At 52.9% G+C, this 19,638-nt stretch overlaps 8 protein-coding genes across 8 annotated transcripts; 4 read left to right on the top strand and 4 right to left on the bottom strand.

Annotated features, from left to right (window-relative positions):
- Positions 1-1,461: 1,461 nt before the first annotated feature.
- On the top strand, positions 1,462-2,598 carry A1O5_08384 (sphingolipid delta-4 desaturase; the record flags this gene model as incomplete). Its single annotated transcript, XM_007748966.1, has 1 exon — positions 1,462-2,598. One exon carries the CDS (start codon positions 1,462-1,464, stop codon positions 2,596-2,598), a length of 1,137 nt encoding a protein of 378 aa, XP_007747156.1.
- A 535-nt stretch (positions 2,599-3,133) lies between these two features.
- Positions 3,134-5,818, top strand: A1O5_08383 (uncharacterized protein; the record flags this gene model as incomplete). The annotated part of the gene is made up of 3 exons (XM_007748965.1): positions 3,134-3,251; positions 3,302-3,409; positions 3,459-5,818. 3 exons carry the CDS (start codon positions 3,134-3,136, stop codon positions 5,816-5,818), a joined length of 2,586 nt encoding a protein of 861 aa, XP_007747155.1.
- Positions 5,819-5,863: 45 nt separating this feature from the next.
- Positions 5,864-6,988, bottom strand: A1O5_08382 (uncharacterized protein; the record flags this gene model as incomplete). Its single annotated transcript, XM_007748964.1, has 1 exon — positions 5,864-6,988. One exon carries the CDS (start codon positions 6,986-6,988, stop codon positions 5,864-5,866), a length of 1,125 nt encoding a protein of 374 aa, XP_007747154.1.
- Positions 6,989-7,584: 596 nt separating this feature from the next.
- A1O5_08381 (uncharacterized protein) lies at positions 7,585-9,534 on the bottom strand (the record flags this gene model as incomplete). Its single annotated transcript, XM_007748963.1, has 1 exon — positions 7,585-9,534. One exon carries the CDS (start codon positions 9,532-9,534, stop codon positions 7,585-7,587), a length of 1,950 nt encoding a protein of 649 aa, XP_007747153.1.
- A 788-nt stretch (positions 9,535-10,322) lies between these two features.
- A1O5_08380 (uncharacterized protein) lies at positions 10,323-12,071 on the top strand (the record flags this gene model as incomplete). The annotated part of the gene is made up of 1 exon (XM_007748962.1): positions 10,323-12,071. One exon carries the CDS (start codon positions 10,323-10,325, stop codon positions 12,069-12,071), a length of 1,749 nt encoding a protein of 582 aa, XP_007747152.1.
- A 1,037-nt stretch (positions 12,072-13,108) lies between these two features.
- On the bottom strand, positions 13,109-14,594 carry A1O5_08379 (uncharacterized protein; the record flags this gene model as incomplete). The annotated part of the gene is made up of 3 exons (XM_007748961.1): positions 13,109-13,753; positions 13,827-14,333; positions 14,406-14,594. 3 exons carry the CDS (start codon positions 14,592-14,594, stop codon positions 13,109-13,111), a joined length of 1,341 nt encoding a protein of 446 aa, XP_007747151.1.
- Positions 14,595-15,376: 782 nt separating this feature from the next.
- Positions 15,377-16,778, top strand: A1O5_08378 (uncharacterized protein; the record flags this gene model as incomplete). Its single annotated transcript, XM_007748960.1, has 3 exons — positions 15,377-15,805; positions 15,857-16,379; positions 16,438-16,778. The coding sequence occupies 3 exons, from the start codon at positions 15,377-15,379 to the stop codon at positions 16,776-16,778; spliced, it is 1,293 nt and encodes a 430-aa protein (XP_007747150.1).
- Positions 16,779-17,195: 417 nt separating this feature from the next.
- On the bottom strand, positions 17,196-18,927 carry A1O5_08377 (uncharacterized protein; the record flags this gene model as incomplete). Its single annotated transcript, XM_007748959.1, has 5 exons — positions 17,196-17,500; positions 17,568-17,743; positions 17,791-17,855; positions 17,911-18,139; positions 18,188-18,927. The coding sequence occupies 5 exons, from the start codon at positions 18,925-18,927 to the stop codon at positions 17,196-17,198; spliced, it is 1,515 nt and encodes a 504-aa protein (XP_007747149.1).
- Between the last annotated feature and the right edge of the window lie 711 nt (positions 18,928-19,638).

Raw genomic sequence — 19,638 nt, 5'->3', positions numbered from 1 at the left:
GCCTAACAACACATCTATCGACGCAGGTCCCGCAAATATGATCCGAAGACCTGGGTCTTCAACTCCAGAAGAATCGCTGACGACTGTACCCCTTGACGGCGACCGATATCTTCAGGGTGCTATCGACCCTAGACGTTTGATTCGGGCCCAAGAGACACTCGATGGAGATACACATACAGAAGGATTGTGGTGTGGGGCCGAACCTCTTGCGAACCATCCCGGGATGCCACATGTGGGCTACCAGCGCCATACTCAGTCCGACAGCGCCAGAGTTGCGCTGCATCGATCTAAGAGGCTAGTTGACGGAGATCCTCTCACATCGACCGCATCGCTGACAGGTCCTTCTCCCCAATGCAACAGAGAACTCGAAGCAGCTTTGCGAGCGAGCAACCCAGGTCCGTCCAATGTAGATGGGGGCGAACCATCGCATCCCCGGCAACCGAGTTTTAAAATGACCCACGCCGGGTTCGGTTGGTCCGTGTGGTTGGTGCCTACATTACATTATCATGCAGAGTACCTGTTATCACTGCTATACGCCGACAAGATGGTGAGACGCAACATTCTTGACGCTGGGTATGAGCTCTTGCAGGACCTGGAAAGCTGGCGTTTAGCCCACTAAGAACTCATCTCAAGTTTCCAGCAGGTTTTGGGCGTTGCTGAGGAGAAGTTATTTGCAGATCAAGCTCAAATACCGACCCTGACTGCAGCGCACGTATTTCCATTAGAATTGGCCACAGCTGAGAAGCATGGATTGAGATTTACGAGACTGAAGCTACACTTAGAGCTTCTGTTGTGTAGAAGTCCGCATTGGGGACATCTGGCAGCCGAAGACTTCAAAAATCACCAGCAACGAGTGTTGGTCTCCAACCCCGAGACGTGCTCTCAGTACGAATTGAAAGCAGTCTACGCCAGAACCCCGAGAATGTTGGTGTCTGATCCCGAAGGATGTAGATATTGGCATGAAAATCGTGCCAAGCTCGGAGGGTTGATGGTAGATCTCGGGAACATTGACCGCAAGTCCCACGAATGTCGCAGGTGGGTTCTATGGTACTGTTATTCCTGCGGTGACAGTGGTAATTCTGACAAGCTAGCGGTAGAGTGTCCAATGTGCTGTCCTGCCCGTTGCGAGAATGTTGAGTATAGATGTGTTGGACGAAGGGTCCTTGGTGAATCGCTTGTTAATTGAAAAGAAGAGAAGGGTCTATTAATACTATTAGTGCAGAAAAGTTGACTATTGGCCGAATTGGTCTGTCGATACCGCTGTTTGAACAGGTGATGGGAACACTAACCATATCTGGTCTAGCTGAAGGGGTGGCATAATATCGACCAGGTTCAATCCACTTGAAGCGGGCTTTTGACTTTGGAGTTTGGAGCTGCTCCTCGGCGATCTCATGTTCAGCTCTTGTCGCTTGTCTACCACCGTTTCCAGATCCGCCGAGCTCAAAGTCGCCGAGCACTAGTATGTCGACCGCCACAGAGACACAGTCCATGAGCAGGGCCCGTCAGACAAATTTGTCAAACACTGCGAAGGTTGACGATAGAGGTGCAACGGAAGAGCTGGGCCACAAGAAACGGTTTGCAGAAGACAAGTTTTTTTGGACATACACGGAGGAGCCTCACCGCACCCGGCGACAAGCCATCATAAAATCACACAAGGAAATCTTGCAACTGTGCGGCCCAGAACCGCTAACGAAATATGTGGTCCTCCTCGTCGTTCTGCTACAGATCCTCTGCGCCTACCTCCTCAAAGACTCTGCCTTTTTCTCATGGCAGTTCTTCCTTACGGCATACATAATTGGCGCCACCGCGAACCAGAATCTCTTCCTCGCTATCCACGAGATCAGTCATAATTTGGCTTTCCGGACAGGCATCTACAACAGACTCTTCGCCATCTTCGCAAATCTTCCCATCGGGATACCCTACTCGGCCGGATTCCGACAGTATCATTTGACTCATCATAAATCGTTGGGCGTGGATGGTGTAGACACGGACCTCCCTACAGCACTTGAGGCGATCTTCCTGGACTCGGTTCTCGGCAAGGCGTTTTTCTGCACATTTCAGCTGATATTTTACGCAATTCGGCCGATGATGGTGTACAAGATACCCTTTGGCCCAATCCACTATTGCAATATTGGAGCTCAAATCGTCTTCGATATCCTGATCATCCGATCATTGGGCTGGAAAGCTTTCTCTTATCTGCTCACGAGCTCATTCCTGGCTGGTTCTCTACACCCATGCGCTGCTCACTTCATCTCAGAGCATTATGTCTTCGCCAAATCTACTCTCGAGAATGGAAAGGTTCCGAAAGATGTGCCTATTCCAGAGACGTATTCTTATTACGGCCCACTCAACGTCCTCACTTACAATGTCGGGTATCACAACGAACACCATGATTTCCCGGCCATCCCTTGGACCCAATTACCGAAGGTCTATGAAATTGCACGTGAATTTTATGAGCCTCTGCCGTGCCACAAAAGCTGGCCTTTCGTGCTGTGGCAATTCATCACTGACAAAGAAGTCGGGATGTGGTGTCGAGTCAAGAGGGCAGAGGGCGGACGCATTGTGGGAGGTTGGCAAGATGCTGAAGTGCAGAGTTGATTGATCAACCCTTCTATGTGCATATGACCAAATAGACACAGCAAATGTACAGAGACGAGATTATAAATGCAAATTATCTGACTCCGCCGTGAGGCAAGGTCGACGGCTGCCAAGTTCCCAACTCAAGTTGACCCTGGAAGAACCACAAGCTGCATCACTCGGAGCATCGCCACCTCGCACACAGTTCTTCATGTTCCAGTTTCTCTCTCATCTGCAATTTCCTGTGGGTGCTTATCTGCTGACCGTTCTGAGAATGCTCTCCTCTTCAGCGCCGAGGAGGGATTCGTCTTGTCGGGAGCGAGCCCGCGGTGGTCGAGCCGGAGGACGACCACACAGAAGCACATCTCGACCTCACTTCAATCGACAGAGCAGCCAATCCGCTCGACATTCACGACACCAAAGAACGTCGTCTACCACTCCGTCTCAAGTTACCTCTCAAGGCCACCCAAGGCCTGTCCATTCCATACTCTCCGCGGCGGCGAGCGAAGGTCACGCCGTAGCATCCCGAGATGACGACTTCCTGGAGCAGGTGATCATGGCCGTCGACATCAAGGAAAAGGGTAAAATAGGATGTGCGTATTACATTGCGGGCGAGGAGAGGCTTTTGTGCATGGAAGAGGTCATTGGCGGTGCTGAAGACGTCGTTGACAAATGTGGGAGCCCATCGACTCTCATATTGACCACCAACTCAATGCTTCTGCAGTGAAATTGGACCTTCAACCGACTATAGTCATTCTTTCTGTTCGCTCCGACAGCATATCAGACTCCGCTGATACTCGACTACGCCGAAATGTATCCCTGGTGGACGGCGGTAAGCATGCGCCATGATCACGATGAATCTGACTTGTGACGGAAGATAGATGACGGCCACCAACCTCTCCCTTACCAAGTTGAGATCCGGCCAACACCTGATTTCGATTACGAAGATGCCCTGAATAGGTTAGTCGGCCTCTGTTCGTTCGGTGAGGATCTTGCCACTCAGTTTCTCGTCCCGGGTGACTCGATGACCTATGACGAAAGGCTGCAACCTGAAGAGCTTGGCCTGACAAAGAGACGAGGCAAGATGATGCAAATATCATCGTGGTTGGATCTCGAGAACAAAGTCAGCATTGGCTGTGCGGGTGCCATCATCTCCTGTTTGCAGCGAAGACGAACAGCGGCCTATCTGCCAGGAGATCCAGATGCCAACCAAACCTTCCACATTACCCGGCTTGAGATGTTCAATCTCCGCGGCACTATGCTCGTTAACAGTGACACCCTTGTCTCGTTGCAAATCATCCAGCCAGAATCTCATCCCAATGCCTTCAACCAGGGGCCCGGCGCGTCGGGCGCAAAGGAATCCCTGTCAATCTACGGCCTGTTCCAGCACCATGCGCGAACTCCACAGGGCAAGGTACGGCTACGGCAAGCATTTCTCAGGCCGTCGATGGACGTAGTGCTGATCAATACCCGGCTCGACTTCATTTCCATTTTTGTCAGGCCGGAGAATCAATCAACGCGTGAACAGCTCAGCAAGAGCCTCAGTCGGATCAAAAACATGCGGAACACCACTACTCTCCTTCGCAAGGGAATCGAGGGTGGAAAGACGAAGCAAAATGCATTCAAAAGCAGTGTGTGGGAGTCTCTTCTAGGTTTCTGCTACCATGCCATCGATGTTGGAGACACCCTCAGAGAGGTCATCGGAGCGGAGCACCTCCCATTGTGCGTTCGTGCGGCAGAGGTCCTAGACCGACACAGTCTGAAGAGGGTTGGGCGCATGGTGAACGAGATCGTGGACCGCGAGTCATCCATCGACCAGCGTCGCACAGTGGTGAAAAGAGGCGTGAACGAAGAACTGGATCAGGCGAAAGACGTCTACGACGGAATGGAGGATATCCTGAACGAAAAGGCCCGCGACATCCAACTGACGATCCCCCAGGACCTCAATATGGAATTGAACGTCACCTATCTGCCACATCTGGGCTTCCATCTCGCCCTGCCCAGGGACCCGGCAACCGGCCAGGCCGTGTGTGACGGGCAAGAATTGGGATGGCAGCTCATGTTCACCACGCCAGCCCAAGTCTACTACAAGGACGCCACGATGCACGAAATGGACCATGAGCTCGGCGACCTATACTCTACAATCTGCGACATGGAGATCGAAATTGCGCACGACTTAGCGCAGAACGTGCTGCGGGACGAAGACCTTCTCATTGCCGCGTCTGATCTCTGCGGTGAGCTGGACTGCTCATTGGCCTTTGCCCACGTCGCGCATCAATATCAGTTGAGTCGGCCCACGATTACAGAGGACAACATTATCGAGATCAAGGGAGGGAGACATCTGTTGCGGGAGATGACCGTGCCATCATTCGTTGCAAACGACACCTTTCTCGTGGGCGGAAATGGACAAACTGACTCCGCGGGGCCAAGCATGATATTGTTGACGGGGCCCAACTATTCAGGCAAATCTGTCTATCAGAAGCAGGTTGCTCTGGCAGTCTACATGGCCCAGATGGGTTCATTCCTCCCTGCTGACTCCGCGACCATTGGTATTACCGACAAGATCCTCACCCGTATCACAGCCCGCGAGACCGTGTCCAAAGCTCAATCGGCCTTCATGATTGAGATGCAACAGATTGCCATTGCCTTGAACTCATGCACCAGACGAAGCTTGGTCGTGATCGACGAATTCGGGAAAGGAACAGACACATTCGACGGTGCCGGCCTTGCCGCGGGAGTCTTCCACCACCTGCTTTCCCTGGGACATCAAGCGCCGAAGACGCTGGTTGCCACCCACTTTCACGAAATCTTCGAGTTGGGTATGTTCAACCATGCCAGAAACATCTCCTTTGCGCACATGGAGGTCCGAGTTGATGAAAGGGACAGTCCCTGCGCTGGTAAAGATCATACTAGTCAGGTTACCTATTTGTTTAATCTCCGCTCGGGCCGAAGTGATGTGTCCTACGGCGTCCAATGCGCGGCTATGAATGGTGTCCCGGCAGAAATCGTCGAGCGAGCCGTCGAAATAGCTCGATTGGCACAAAGCGGGGATGATCTCGTGGCGATATGTTCGGCCTTGAAGGAGGATGAGATAGAGGAGTTACAGAGCGCGGAGCGTGCGGCCCGCATGTTTCTGAGCCAGGATTTTGACCGCGACTGGACAAAGGAGGAATTGGTGTCTTCTCTTGGCGCCATGCTGGAAATTGATGATACAGTAGTTACTGAGGAGGAGAACGAGTAGGAGTATGCCGGGATGAAGACCTGCCGCAGATAAATCTCCAAACCTTCAGCTGACATTTGTGGTGGTGGCATTCATGCCCTTCTGCTTGCCCCAGTTCCTGCACTTTGCGACGAAATCGGGAGCCACGAAGATGATAATGATAGAGCCCAGCCAGTTCCAAAAGACGTCCATCACGTTCATGCGCACGCTGCCGCTCATCCCGCACCCACGCATCAAGTGGCCCAGGAACATTGTGCTGATCATGAAGTCGCCCGCCCCGAGACGTTGGAGAGTGATCTTTGCAATCTCTTCGGGTTGTTGTGGTTTGTCGTCCTTTTCGAGCTGCAGCGTCAAGGACGGCTTGATCTTGTTTTCATTCTCCAGCCCCGGGGACATGATGCCCATGGGGAACAGGATGTGGACTTTCATGTCTGCGTCCGGGACGGGTCCTAAAGAGGGGTTCTGGCGCGATCCGTTGTACACTTCCACCTCTTGATTCAGCGTATCGGCCAGGGCGCGCATGGCCGCTTTGCACGGCGAGTAGGGACTGTAGCCTGCGACGGGGAAGAAGGCCAAGGTGGAGCATGTGAATATGATGTGGCGGGTCGGTTTTGGAAGTGCGGACTTGTTCTCGTTGTTGTTCGCGGCTTTTCGTGACGATGAGGGCGTCTTCCACATGTTGATTGCCGCGTGGGCCGTCCATGCGCTGCTCCAGTAGACCGTATCCATCTGGTCCTTGAGCTGGTCGACCGGCGCGTCGGCGAAGAATGACGGGTAGCAGTGTCCCGCGCAGCAGAAGATCAAGTCCGGCGCTTCCCCATTGTTCCACGTCTTGACTTCCTCCAAGATTCTGGGCGCGGACTCCGGCGCCCGCAGGTCGTAGGACAAATGGAGGAATTTTTGCTTCTGTACCGTTTTGGCGCGGTTCTGCAGTGTCTTGACGGCCGCTTCGAGCTTCGGGACGTTCTGCGCGACGATGGCCACGTTGGCGCCCCGGGCGGAGAGTTCTTGCGCGATGGCCAGACCCAGGCCCTGGGAGCCGCCGGTCACGATGGCCGTGAGGCCCTCGACGGGGAAGTGGTTCTTTGTTGAGAAAAGCATTTTGGTAACAAGCAGCGTCGACAGGACGAGGAGGCCGAGGGTTGTGAGGATGATCGGCAGGGTTGCTTGGGACCACAGGTCCAAAGACATCACACACAGTCCGAGTGATGTCGTCCCTTCCCAAGGAAAGTTCAGCGTTACAAGATCATTACGAAGACCGCAAATATTGGGCAAGTCGGCAGCTAGTGTTCATGGAGGTCCCGGTCAGTCCAATTGACCGCGTTCACAGCTTCAGGCAACGCTAAAAGATGACGCGCCGGGGAAAGAAAAAATATTGGTGGAGGAGCTCTCGCCGAATGAGTCGAAAATCCTTCGTATTCAGGGGGTCAATAGGCCCACCGGAAGCATATTTCGACTTCCCCTTCGACGGCGACCTCAATTCTCTTTTTGCTCGGCGTAACAGTTGCCGAAAATATATCTTGAGTGAACAAGCGCCTATTGCCACGTTAATTGTGAAGCTAGACATCTACCTGCTCATTTTCACCAGCCTCGCTTGTGCTACCATGTCATACGGTATTCGGTAGATTCATGCTGATGCTGGACTCAACCCTCCTTCGGGAACAGAGTGACCCGACATCCATGAGATCCAGTCTTTTACTTCAGTCTTTCAAAAAGTCTAACCCGCTATCCAAATAGGTTGTTCCGAAGAGCTCTACGGGTGGCAAGTGAGTAACCAAGCCCCCATATCAGATTAAAAACACCACAGAGTCCTTCGGCTGTAACCGAATCCACTGCTTGCAGCCAACATATGCCATTCCAATCCTGGTTCCGACCAGGACGTTCTCAAGTGCCGGCACCGTCCCAGCTTGGATTTGAAGAGACTCAGGGCAGCCGAAGCTGACTAGGCTCCGTCCAAACGTCTTGTGGGCCGCGACGTCTGGTATCGGAGGCTCTGTTGCAATCTGAGGAATCTTGCGGACAGGCGACAGGAGGCTGGTGATGTTGCCTTGAAGCTCGGGCGAACCCAAGACGGTGTCGACGCTCTCCTGCAGCCTACAAGTCCTGAGGACGAGCGCGGTCACGTGTGGAGCTGGTTTGGTTTCGACCTCAGAGAATAATTGCATGAGAGTGACAGTCGATCCGTGTAGCTGGTCCAGCGAGCATTGTCCGCGGAAGTCGCAGGGACCGAGAGTCACCCCCTCAGAGGTCGAGAGGTCTGCTTGGCCGGGGATGAGTTCGTCGTCCCCTTCGGCAAGGATGGGGAAGGTGATGGCTTTCGTCTTGACAGGCAATGGCATGGGGTTACGAACTTTGATCTTGTGCTCTGGATGGCTACAGGTGCAGCATTCTCCGGCAGCGATCTTCGGAAAGAGCATCGCCAATTCATTGGTCTTATTTGCAAAGGCGAAGATATTGCACACAGATTGAGAGTAACAGTATGGAATGGAAGTCATCTTCACCGGCCCGTCGAAGCTACACCAGACCCATGACGGCAATACTGCGGTCTGGGGTGAATCAGAGCACATTCGACGCTTTGCTAAATGGGAAGAGGAAGTGTTTGTGCGTGGGTCCCTCCAAGTGAGGCTGTTCAAGACCATGCAGTCCGGGCATGCACTTGTCGCTGGACCGTTCAGTAGCTGGCAAAACATTGACAGCACGCCCCGGAACGCCCTGATGGTATCTTCCTGGTACGTCAGCCTTCTCGAACTATACTCCTGGGCGGCCGCTGCGAACAGGCGACAAAGATCCGCTGGATCCGTGGTCTTGCGCATTGCCACGGCATTGCCGATCAGGTGGGAGTTCGACTCGGGAGCAAGGCTGGCCCAAGTCTGGGCTTCTGGATGCCCTCCTGGTTGCTCGAGCCGGGACTCGTGGTGGGTCGACAAGGCGCAATAGTAGAAAACCTCTGCCGTGGTAAAGAAGAGAATCCGCTTCGATAGGAGAAGTTCTTGATACGTCCAGGCACGGCCCATGTAGCGGCACGTCGACAGAACGGAGCCCAAAGCGGGAAATGGTACGCCTACGTCCATCCCATCCTTGATTTTCACTTTTCGCATTGGTTGAAGTGCTCGGGGAACAGAGACTCCGGGTAGCGGTGTGTGAGAGTCTTTGCCCGCCGCAGACACGATGCAAAGAGTGGCGTCGCTATAAATGTTGAACATGAGATCGATTTGGGCTCGTTTCTCATCCTCATCATCTTGTGCAATACAGATCGAATCAACCCAGAGATAGTTTAGATCCAGGTTTTGAGTAACGGTCATCGCATCTTCGATTGTTGCGGGAATTCCGGCTGGCAGAGGGTGACGACGATTCCCAGTCGCATCGTATGTCCAGTCCGGACTGCTTTGCAGAATGAAGACGGAATAGCTAGGACCACAGACATAGCTTAAGGTCGCATATTTAATGTCATTTTTCCTGGAAAACTTTACCACACGCCGCGCCACCACGTCGATGAGCTTGATCGGGCTGTTTCGATCACCGGGTTCCGCAGTATTGCAAGATTCATGCTCCTGAAGGCAGTTTTTGAGCCACTTTTGGCATTTCGTGTAATCAACATGCTGTGGGACGGATCTATATGCAGACATGTTATTGTCGACTAGGGAAAACATGATTCTAGAGGCGAAGCCTCGTTGCGCTAAAGGCGTGTCTTCATCGTTGGACACGACACCAATGTCATGGCTCTTCAAGTTTTCCATCGGCCGAACCGAGACGTTGAGGCAGTATGACTTGTGGTTGCCCGGGGCTGCCTGTTGGGTCTCAGTTTCGTTGACATCCAAATGTACACAGCCTTCGAAAGTTTGGGTGCTTTGGTATCTTTGGTCAATATCGGTGAGTAACGTGGTAACGATCTCACCGCAAAACGGGCACAAGGATGCGGCTCGTTGTTCAACTGCTGAACGAGATCCGAGACATACTGTCTCTGCATAAGCCTTCTTGAAGCCTGTATCAGCGCTACCTAACAAAAGATACTCCCATTCGACATTTTTGCATACGCGACAAAGCTTTTCCTCTGGCAGGATCAGCTTTGATTTTTGAATCACTCTAAGACGTGTTCCGGTAGTGGCTTTGAGTGTACGAGTCCACCAGTTTTGCGGCAGATGCTTTTCGAGATATAGAAGATTTGCAAGTTGAGCCATGAAGGTCCAAGTTCCTTTTTCTTGCCCCTTGGCACGTAACGCATCTGTGCGCGACTATTTTGCAGACGATGGAAAGCAACGAGGCAACAATCAGTTCCACGCCTCCCTCGGTAGGGTGGTGTAGTCATAAAAGCAGCGTGGTCGGGTGAGCGCTTAGGTGAGCTCAGCCTTGCTCAGCCTTGCCAGCGTCAATTTAGCTCACTTTGCTCACGGTTGCGTATGCCAAGCCTGCGCTCCCCAGAAAAAAAGTTTCCATCTTCAACTGTTGACCACATCCGCCTATGAAAAACAACCCAGATTCAGCTACTGATCTGCGAAAAGAAAATCTTCTGTGGCAGCCTCTCAAAATGTCTAAAAAGAGAAAGGCTGTGCGTGTGGTCGAAACCTCCGCACGGCGTCCACCAAATGATCGTTACGACGCCGACGAAACCTTCAATGACTCGGAAGATGAGTTCTTTGCAGGACGAGACAAAGTTCTCCTGGATGAGGAGCCCAGCGCAAAGAGGAGAAGGAAGTTGCAAGAGCAAGAGCGAGACTTGGAACCGTCTGATGAGGAGGTCTATCAGGAGCAGACTACTGAAGATGAGTCCGAAGTCGACGAGGGTGCGACCGGCCAGGCTGAAGAAGACGAGGAAGAGGAAGGAGAAGGCTATTGGGGATCATCCAAGGCCGACTACTACAGTGCCGATGTGATCGAGACCGAAGCTGATGCATTGGAAGAAGAACAAGAGGCCAGGAGGCTGCAGCTGAAACAGCTCAAGGGCATGACTGAGGCTGACTTTGGGTTGGATGAAAGCGCATGGGTCGCTGACAGTTTGCAAACGCAAGAGAAGCGGCCGGCAGTGGAGAAACTGCCTGAACTCCAGATCTCTGAGAGTGCGACCGTCGACGAACGCATCAAAATTCTGAAATCGAGATACCCCGAATTCGAGCCGCTCAAAAAGGATTTTCTTTCATTGCAAGAGACTTACCAATCAATTAAAAAAGAAGCTGAGATGGAGCAAGGCAACTATGGAGGTGTCACAGCCACAAAATTTCGAGCCTTGTCGGCATATCTAGGGGCCGTGGCGATGTACCTCGCGCTCCTCACTTCCACCAAGACCGGCTTGGCGTTGGCACCGGGAGAACTCCGAGACCATCCCATAATGTCCAATCTGTTTCGCTGTCGCCAGTTGTGGGAAGAAGCTGAATTGCTTCGCCCGATGGATGCCCTTGAAATACCGGAGACCAAACCGCCAACTATAAAACCACAGAATCTAGCTCCGGAGGTTTCTCGACCATCTGTCATAAAGAAGACAAAAACGAAGCTGTCATTGCCAGAATCACACTCTCCGGAACCTCCAGTTGTGAGCGCCAAATCGAAGAAGGTTAAGAAGTCAAAGAGAAACGAGCTGCAAGAACTCCTAGCGTCTTCAATGCAGAAAGCGACGGAAGAAGAGTCTGACTTTGGAGACGAGGCTCCTTTGACTCAGGAGGAAGCTGCCGAGAAGGCTCGACGGAAGAAGAGTCTGAGATTCTACACCTCACAGATCGCGCAGAAAGCAAACAAACGAGGCGCAGCGTCGCGACAGGCCGGAGGCGATGACGATCTACCCTACAAAGAGCGCATCCGAGACAAGCAGGAGCGCTTGATGCGCGAGGCGGAGCAGAGGGGGAGGGTAGCCGCCAACGAGAGGGAGGCACTTGATGATATCGATGACGAGGATCTCGAGGCCGGCCGGAGAATCAATGACGAGGCCAACGAGTACTACGACATGCTAGTCACAAACTCCAAGAAGAAGAAAGCAGAGAAGCGAGCCAGGGCCGAAGCCTACGCCGAAGCCGCCAGACAAGGCGCCCAGGTCCACGAAGAAGAACAGGTCGGGCCGGACGGCAAGAGAAAGATCACGTACGCGATCGAGAAGAACAAAGGGCTAGCGCCAAAGAGGAAGAAGGAGGTCCGCAACCCACGCGTCAAGAAGAGGAAGAAGTTCGACGAGAAGATGAAGAAGTTGGGATCCATGAGAGCCGTGTATAAAGGAGGCGAAGGCCGCGGCGGCTACGGCGGTGAGGCGACAGGCATAAAGACGAACCTGGTCAAGAGCATCAAATTGTGAGACGTGGGTATGTACGTGGGAGAGTGTGTGACGGGCGTGGGTCCTGCCAGCGCCGGGTGACTTATCGCTCAAATCAATCAACGAGACACATTTACCTAGTACTCTCACCTCAGTTCGTTTCTATCCAGTGAGCCCCAGCCCCAGCGCCTGTTTCCAAACCAGTTTTCAGACAACAAATCACAGTCAATCAGCGAAAGGAGCTGTTGCAGGACTAGCGTGATCGAGGTGGACAAAACCCATCGCTGCAGGACGTGGCTCCAGGTCTTGTCAGGGGAGGACGAAAAGAGGGGAAGGGGGGAATGTCTACATGATGGCAAGTCTTGACAGGTTTTTTTTTTTTGCTTCACGTTGTTAGAGAACTTCCTTTATTTTCCTCTGCGCCCCCGAGGCTGCAAGGCTGCAAGGCTGCCCAGTGTTCCTTTCATTCCTCAGACTTCCGTTTGATTGGCTTCTGGCTATTCTAACTCTCTCGCTCTATTCTGCTCCGGAACCCTGTGTGTAACCATCAGCGGGACAGGTAGACAGTCCATGGTCTTCCACCTATTACAGCAGCAAAAGGGGAAGACCAGCCCGAGAGGTTGAATGACAAGGCTAGGCCGTCTGTTTCTGCTTTCGGTCTCGATAGGGGATGGATGAAGCAATCAAGCAAGCGATATAGAGATCGGGGCTGGCTAGATATCGTTGTGGAAAGTCGGAGGCTTCTGCCACGCACTGTTCCTCCACTGTGTGCCTTTGAACCGGAGCAGAACCATCGGCACCAGGAATGTGACGTGGATCAAGGCAAAAGTCAGCCATGCGTACTGATACTGGATCTTCTCGCCGAATGGGATCCTGTGTTTTGTGGATGAGGTCGCGGGCGTCAGTATATATACCGCCTTTAGGTGCGAGATAGAGAGGATAAGGGAAGGTCCGGGAAGAGGTTACTTACGCGTAGAATGAGATGGTCATGGAGAAGACGTTGCGGAACACGTTGAGGATGCTGGATATTTCGGAACTCTGGGGCTTGTAACACTGTTTCGCATAAAATGTCAGCCGTTTTATCCCGGAGTATTGGCACTGGGGTGGTCACATACGTCTGTGCAGTAGCTGTAGGTAACTGTCGTCGCGATCTGGAGGCCAAAGTTCGCAATGCCCATGCCAAACGCCGCGCCCACCCACGGCACGGTCTTGAAATGCGACAGACAGATGCCGTCGATGATGATTCCGATCGGACACAAGACCGCCAGGACCACCGCGTTGATGCGTGGTTCTGGCTCCCGTCTACCACCGTGGTGTTTGGCGTATCGGTAGACCATGTAATCCGTGAGCCAGCCTGCGCTCATTTCGCCCAGCAAACAGCCGATGAGGAGTGGGATGCTAAGCAGCATTCCCGTCTGCGCGACGTCGAAGTGGTATACAGTGCGGAACAAGCTCGACCCTGTCGCAGCGAACAGCACCGACCCGAACCCGAAAGCCGTCATGTAGTAGAGGCCCGGAATCACAATCGACAGGTACTTCAGCATGTAAAACGGCCGGAGGAAGTCGCCGAAATGGAGCCTGCGGTCCTGCAAGCCAGAATGTCTGAAGAGGAGGAGGTCCTTGAAAGATCGTTCCCGTCGGCTATTGGTGCTGGACCGGCGAGAGTAGATTGTTTCTGGCAGGCAGAAAAGCGTCAAGACGAACGTGCCGAGCTGGATATAACCCTGTTTACGAAAAAGAAAAAAAAAAATCCATTAGAAAAGCTGTGCAAGACCGCCACCATATTCACGGACTTACTGGAATCAAAAAGCACCACCTCCAACCCAGACTCTGGGCGATAAAGCCGCCGAACAAAGAGGCGGCATGAGGCCCGTTAGTGAGAAGGAATGTGAAGATGCCCATGTAAAATCCACGCTCGTGCAGATAGTACATGTCGCAGACTGTCGCAGCTCCTATGGCGCCCGGAGAGCCGGCACCGATGCCGTTGAACACGCGCGTTACCATTATCCCGGTCCACGTGTTGCAATACCCTGCAGCGATGTTGGTGACGGCGGCCAGAAGATTGCCCAGAATGTAGACAGGTCTTCGGCCGTACACATTGGCCAGTGGCACCGTGAACAGGGGCCCTACGCCTGCAGAGACAATATACACAGTAAGCTCATACGAGGCCTGGACCACAGTGATGTCGAACTGCTTGCTCAGTGGCACAAAGGCCGGGTTGACGATCGCGCCAGCCATAGGTCCCAGAAAAGCGAGCCAGCTGACTTGCAACAGGACGAACAATTTGAGCATCGGTGACCAGTTCTAGAATCAATCAGCAGAAGTTCCAGGAAGGATTTGCTCCATCGCGCCCCCCCGGCGAGCGCCCTCACGTACAAGCGGATCATCTCTGCGATCTGATGGTTGCGGTACAAGGGGAAGGCCACGCTTGTCGAGCTTGAGATCTGATGCCCCTTCTCCCTCATCAATTCGTTTGGCCTCGGCAATGTCGACAGCAGCTCCTTCAGACGACGACTTGTCCTGCTCCATATGCACGACCTCTGCCTTGCCCGGGAGAGACGCCATGGCGTCGTATGTGGAATTCTGGTCGAGAAAATGACTGCAAGAAAACAACAATAGTGCTAATTTCAGCGATTGACCAAGGTTGAGAATGTTGAGCGAGAAGGCAACGACCTCTCGTCCCCAGCCATGGTAAAGATATGGAGCTGGGGTCGGTCAAAGACTTGCACCTGCCTAGGCAGGTAAAGGGAGTGGAGATCTGTGTGCTCGGTAGTTGTATGTGTGCTTACAGATGCTGGGTTTTGACATGGCAGGGTCGTGTGGGGAAGTGGGTTTGTTTCTCGACCTCCTGACCTCTTTGCTAGTGAAGCTGCGTCGTTCGGCACATTGAGATGGGGTGTTATGAGGAGAAGAAGCACATTGCAGGCCGTACAAGGCGCCTTGGCCTGCATGATGGTAGTTTCTGGGCGTGAGGGCAACAAATATGCAGTCCAAACATACCTTTGGCTTGGGGAGAAATGGTTCTGTATCCGGATCCTGCACAAGCTTTTCTCCACAGGCTTAAGAAACTCTTGTTTCATTGGAAGCTTCGTGTCTCGGCCAAACCCCAGAACTCTGTTCCCGAGGAGGTACGAGCACGGCTTCCATCAGTCTCATCATCGCTTGGCTCTTGTGCCGATAAAGGCTGACTGGCGGACTATATTTGGAGATGTGCCCGCCGCTTGTTTGAGGTGATCCCTGAGCCTGCAAGAAACCCAAGACTTTATGCACCCTCTGAGAAACGAGCCCATCGTCCAATAATAGTCCAGACGCCTGAGTAGGAATCCTGGACCTGCTACACGCCGAGAATGTCTTCGGCAATCAACCGCTCTCCGCTAAGGGTCGCCGTGATAGGTGGCGGGATCGGTGGGCTATGTGCTGCCCTCTCCCTCCATCATCATTGTGGCTCAGCAGTCGACATAGATGTCTACGAGCAAGCTCCGGAGTACAAGGAGATAGGCGCCGGCGTTGGCATCGGCGTCAATGCTGCAAAGTTGCTGCATAAAATCGGCATTGGGGATACTATATCAAAAATTGCAGGGAAACGGAGCGGCATCTGGATCACGTTTCGCAAATTCGACGACGGCACGGATGTCGTGACAGTGCCGTCGGTAGACACGGAAGACGTCAAGCAGTTGCCGGTGCATCGAGCCGAGTTTCTCGACCTGTTGGTCGACATTGTGAAGCAGAAGAACGCGGCCAGGCTCCATACCAATAAACGGTGTCGGAAAGTCACGGTATGGTCCCATCCACACCGTGTGGGTTGGCAAGCTGACACAGCCTTACAGGAGCAAGGAGATGAGGTCTTGATCGGATTTGAGGATGGGACAACTGCCACGGCCAATTTGGTGGTTGGCTGCGACGGCATACATTCTGCCGTCAGAGCACAATTCACGAGTGACAATCCCGATTACAGTGGGAGGATCGCCTACCGTGGATTGGTGCCCATATCCGAGATCGAGGACTGGTGGGGGTTTGAAACGTATTCAGTGACATGGCTAGGAAAGAACCGGCACTTTCTCTGCTTCCCCATCTCGCGCAACAAGACGCTCAACATCGTCGCGTTCGTTGCCGAGAAGGAGGAGAATCTGGGCGATCTCAGGGAAAGCTGGACAGCCGTCGGCAAGAAAGAGGACGTCTTTGAGGCGTTCAAGGGGTTTGAGGAGAGAGTCCAGAAGGTCATCCAGTTGATGCCAGAGCAGCCCTCAAAATGGCTGATAAACGATCGAAAGCCGCTGGATCAATGGGTGTATCTAGGAGGCAAGGTTGTGCTACTGGGAGATGCTGCTCATGCCATGACTCCTCACCAAGGTCAGTTTTTTTTTTTTGAAACACCATCTAATTCCGCACGAGCTGACAGGCCATAAAGGCGCCGGAGCAGGCCAAGCCATTGAGGACGGATATATCCTGGGTCGAGCACTGCAGGACCACTTTCGCACTTCATCTTCCCGGCAAGATAGCCTCGAGGCCTGGGCTGATGTGTACCAAGCTGTGCGCCTGCCGCGCGCACAAAAGGTTCAGCGGACATCCAGAGATGCCGTCGAGGTCTATCAGGCCCAGGCGGATATAATGAAGGACCTGCCTTTTGACCAATGCGTGCCAGAGATTCACAGGCGCGTGATTGGCCGGATGCGATGGGTCTGGACGGATGATATCGACGCCGAGTATGATCAGGCCGTGAAGAACCGGAAAGAGTTGGGTAAATTGTAATTAGCAAGTAGTTTTAGACCACAAGTAGATGGTTCAGCGACTTGGTAGGTCTTCATTAACCATATTGTACGTGACATGTTCTGGAGTGAAGGATAGAAGAAAGCTTGAAGAGCGGGAGAACGATAGGAGAAGAACAAGTCACGTTATTACATGAATAACCAAGGCCAATCGGATTGGTCTTCAACGCGTGACATTTCATTGTACTGGATTGTGTTTGTTGACATGTGGCTGGGGGAACAATCACGCCACTTCGATTACTCCGGCTCACCAAGGAACTACAGTCGTCAGTCACGGGCCATTATATCCATTCATTCGTCCATTCGTCACAAAACCCAACCCTAATCGTTACAGGATACTCGTAACAAAGACCCTCCCAGTGCCGATTTAGAATGTAGTCAAGATCAATCAATTGCGTTTTTATACCTCTCCGTCCTCCGGACCGCACGGCGCGACGTGGATTTGCCAGTATTTGCGGAACGCCTCTAGCATGGGCTCCCCAAAGTCCGTCCTGTTCTTGTCTTCCACATTGTACTCGGGATGCGTGACACATTCTGACAAAATCCCTCGCTTTGTCCCCGTGCTCTGATACCTCAGGAATCTCTCTGATACTTTGACGTATTGATTGACGCCCTCGTGCGCATCGATCGTGGAGCCCGTTGTCCACCGAAGCAGCCATGGCTCGATCAGCGGTGCATCCGTGACTGACGGATGGGATGTGCCCACTGCAAGAGGGGTCAGTGACTTCCTTACCTGGGTGGACGTCAGGGGGTGGAGAAGAAATTCACGTACAGGATGTAAGGAACCATGCATCCTTTCCTCTCTTCAGGACACCTTGGACGACGTCCTTGACCACGTCGAAATGCGGTCTACCGAAGAAGATGGAATGGCTTTTCGACCATGAATTTGAATGGAGGATCAGTGTCGGAACTTGAACATCGTGGTTGAGGGGGCCGCTTTGTTTACCCCTGCCGGCGGTCAGGAGATGCTATGGGAGTAGACGGACATGACTTACGGATCAAGAGCGACTGCACCTTGAAACGGGAGAAGTTTGGAAGGACCTTGCCTCAATGTCTGGAGCTGTGCAATGTTAGAGAGAGGGGAAAGGCGCCAGCGATGTCGAGATCTAACTTACTGCAAGGGTGGCTCCAAATGAATGTCCTCCCATGGTGGTATTGTTCAGGGCTAGCCGTCCTTCCCACTGATGCAGATATTCGCCTTCAGATCGGGCATTCGCCACAAAAACTTCGTCACCTCCACCCCTGTTGATGTGCTCCAGCGTTCGAACAGTCTCCTCGACTTCAGCTTGCCGGAAATCGAGCTGAGCTTGTTTAAATCGGTCCCCGTCCAACTGAGAGTCACTTCTGCTGCCAGTCAGGTAGTGCGAGGAATGTTGTAGCAGATGGACTTACTTCAAGTGGCGGACGTCGAAATGATGTAAAACCCGAGGTTTTGCGCCGTGCTTCATGATCACAGTACCGGGTCCACTGCCATCCCGGTGCTCGATAGCAGCCACAACAACACCGCGACTTGCCAACTCCCCGACATATTGGGTGTACTGAGTTCGAGAGCTGGCCATTCCATGCGAGAAGACCATGACCGGAAATCCATTTTCATGTGTGACAGGGTAGTCTTGGAAATCTGGCAACTGGAGCACGACTGGGGATTGATGGAGAGGTACATCGACATGTGCTGGGATTTTGGTGCTTCCCACCAGCGCCCACAACCCAAACGTGAGCATTGCATTAGTGACGAAATTGCTGATGCGAGCGACCCGAGCATATCCCTTGCCGGTCACTCTAAGCGGTTTCGGGACCCAGAAATGATGTGGTTTGGAAGAAACAGCGTCCTTGTCCGAGGGATAATAAAGAGTGAACAAGACAGTTTCTAACTCGAAGGCCGGATGGCCACCGTCTCTGAATATTGCATTGTGAATGGACCGCGTCTCGACGGGGACCTCGACGTCAATTGCTCCAACGGAATAAGGACCAGTGTACGGCGGCAGCCTCGATGACAAGGCTGGAGCAGAGAAAAGAGTGCAGTAGGCAACGTAGGTGGCGACACAGCAGGAAAGAATGTATCTCCATGTCCAGCGCGGCCACACGATGGGCTTGAGGCGTAGCCATAACCTTTCCCACACCATCGACGCCATGGTTGTGATATTGTGCGAAAGAGTGCAAGGGATTCAACGACATACGCAGTCTGAGGGAGATGGAGATATATATAAATGACGATTGTTCGAAGCGGGAATTTGAGGGAATGAAGGAAGCCGAAGTCGTGGGTGGCGCGCCAGTGGGCCGATCTGTCTCGTGGGCTGCCATCTTCCTCCCCCGGCTTTAAGCCCACCAGCCCACCAGACTCGGGGACAAGTAGCCCTTGGCAGATCTGACGCACCTTCCAGGGCCAGCTAGGTACAAATCATTCACTGGCTCGGGCTGGTGGGCCCCTGGTCACTCGCTAGGCGGCCCAAACGGCTAGCCTTCCAGAATACATTGGCCGAAACTTCGGAGCAACGTTCCTCCTCGAATACGAACGTCCCTGACGATTTCGATATATCCTTGCGCGGACAACCGGCTTGGCTGGGGAAGAGGACTTTCCTCAACGCTTTCCAAAGAACTAATAAAAGGCATGCAAAGAGCAAAGACAACGACGCCGTACAAACAGTATTGATATATATGTGCCTGTGCGAACGCGCGTGTTGCGTACAAGCCGACGCCAACAACCTACATCTAAGTCCTTCTGGACGTCGATTCCTTCAACGTCAAATACCAAGAGACACGGATGATTATTCATAACTTGTTCCTTCCAAACCTTCCCTGCTCGCCCAGATGTAAGCCTCTTAGAGCGTCGGACATATCTGGAG

This window comes from Cladophialophora psammophila (genome assembly GCF_000585535.1).
Source record: "Cladophialophora psammophila CBS 110553 chromosome Unknown aczJe-supercont1.13, whole genome shotgun sequence".
NCBI lineage: Eukaryota > Fungi > Ascomycota > Eurotiomycetes > Chaetothyriales > Herpotrichiellaceae > Cladophialophora > Cladophialophora psammophila.
The sequence above is the reverse complement of the archived record's forward strand: the minus strand, read 5'-3'. Positions and strand labels throughout refer to the sequence as shown.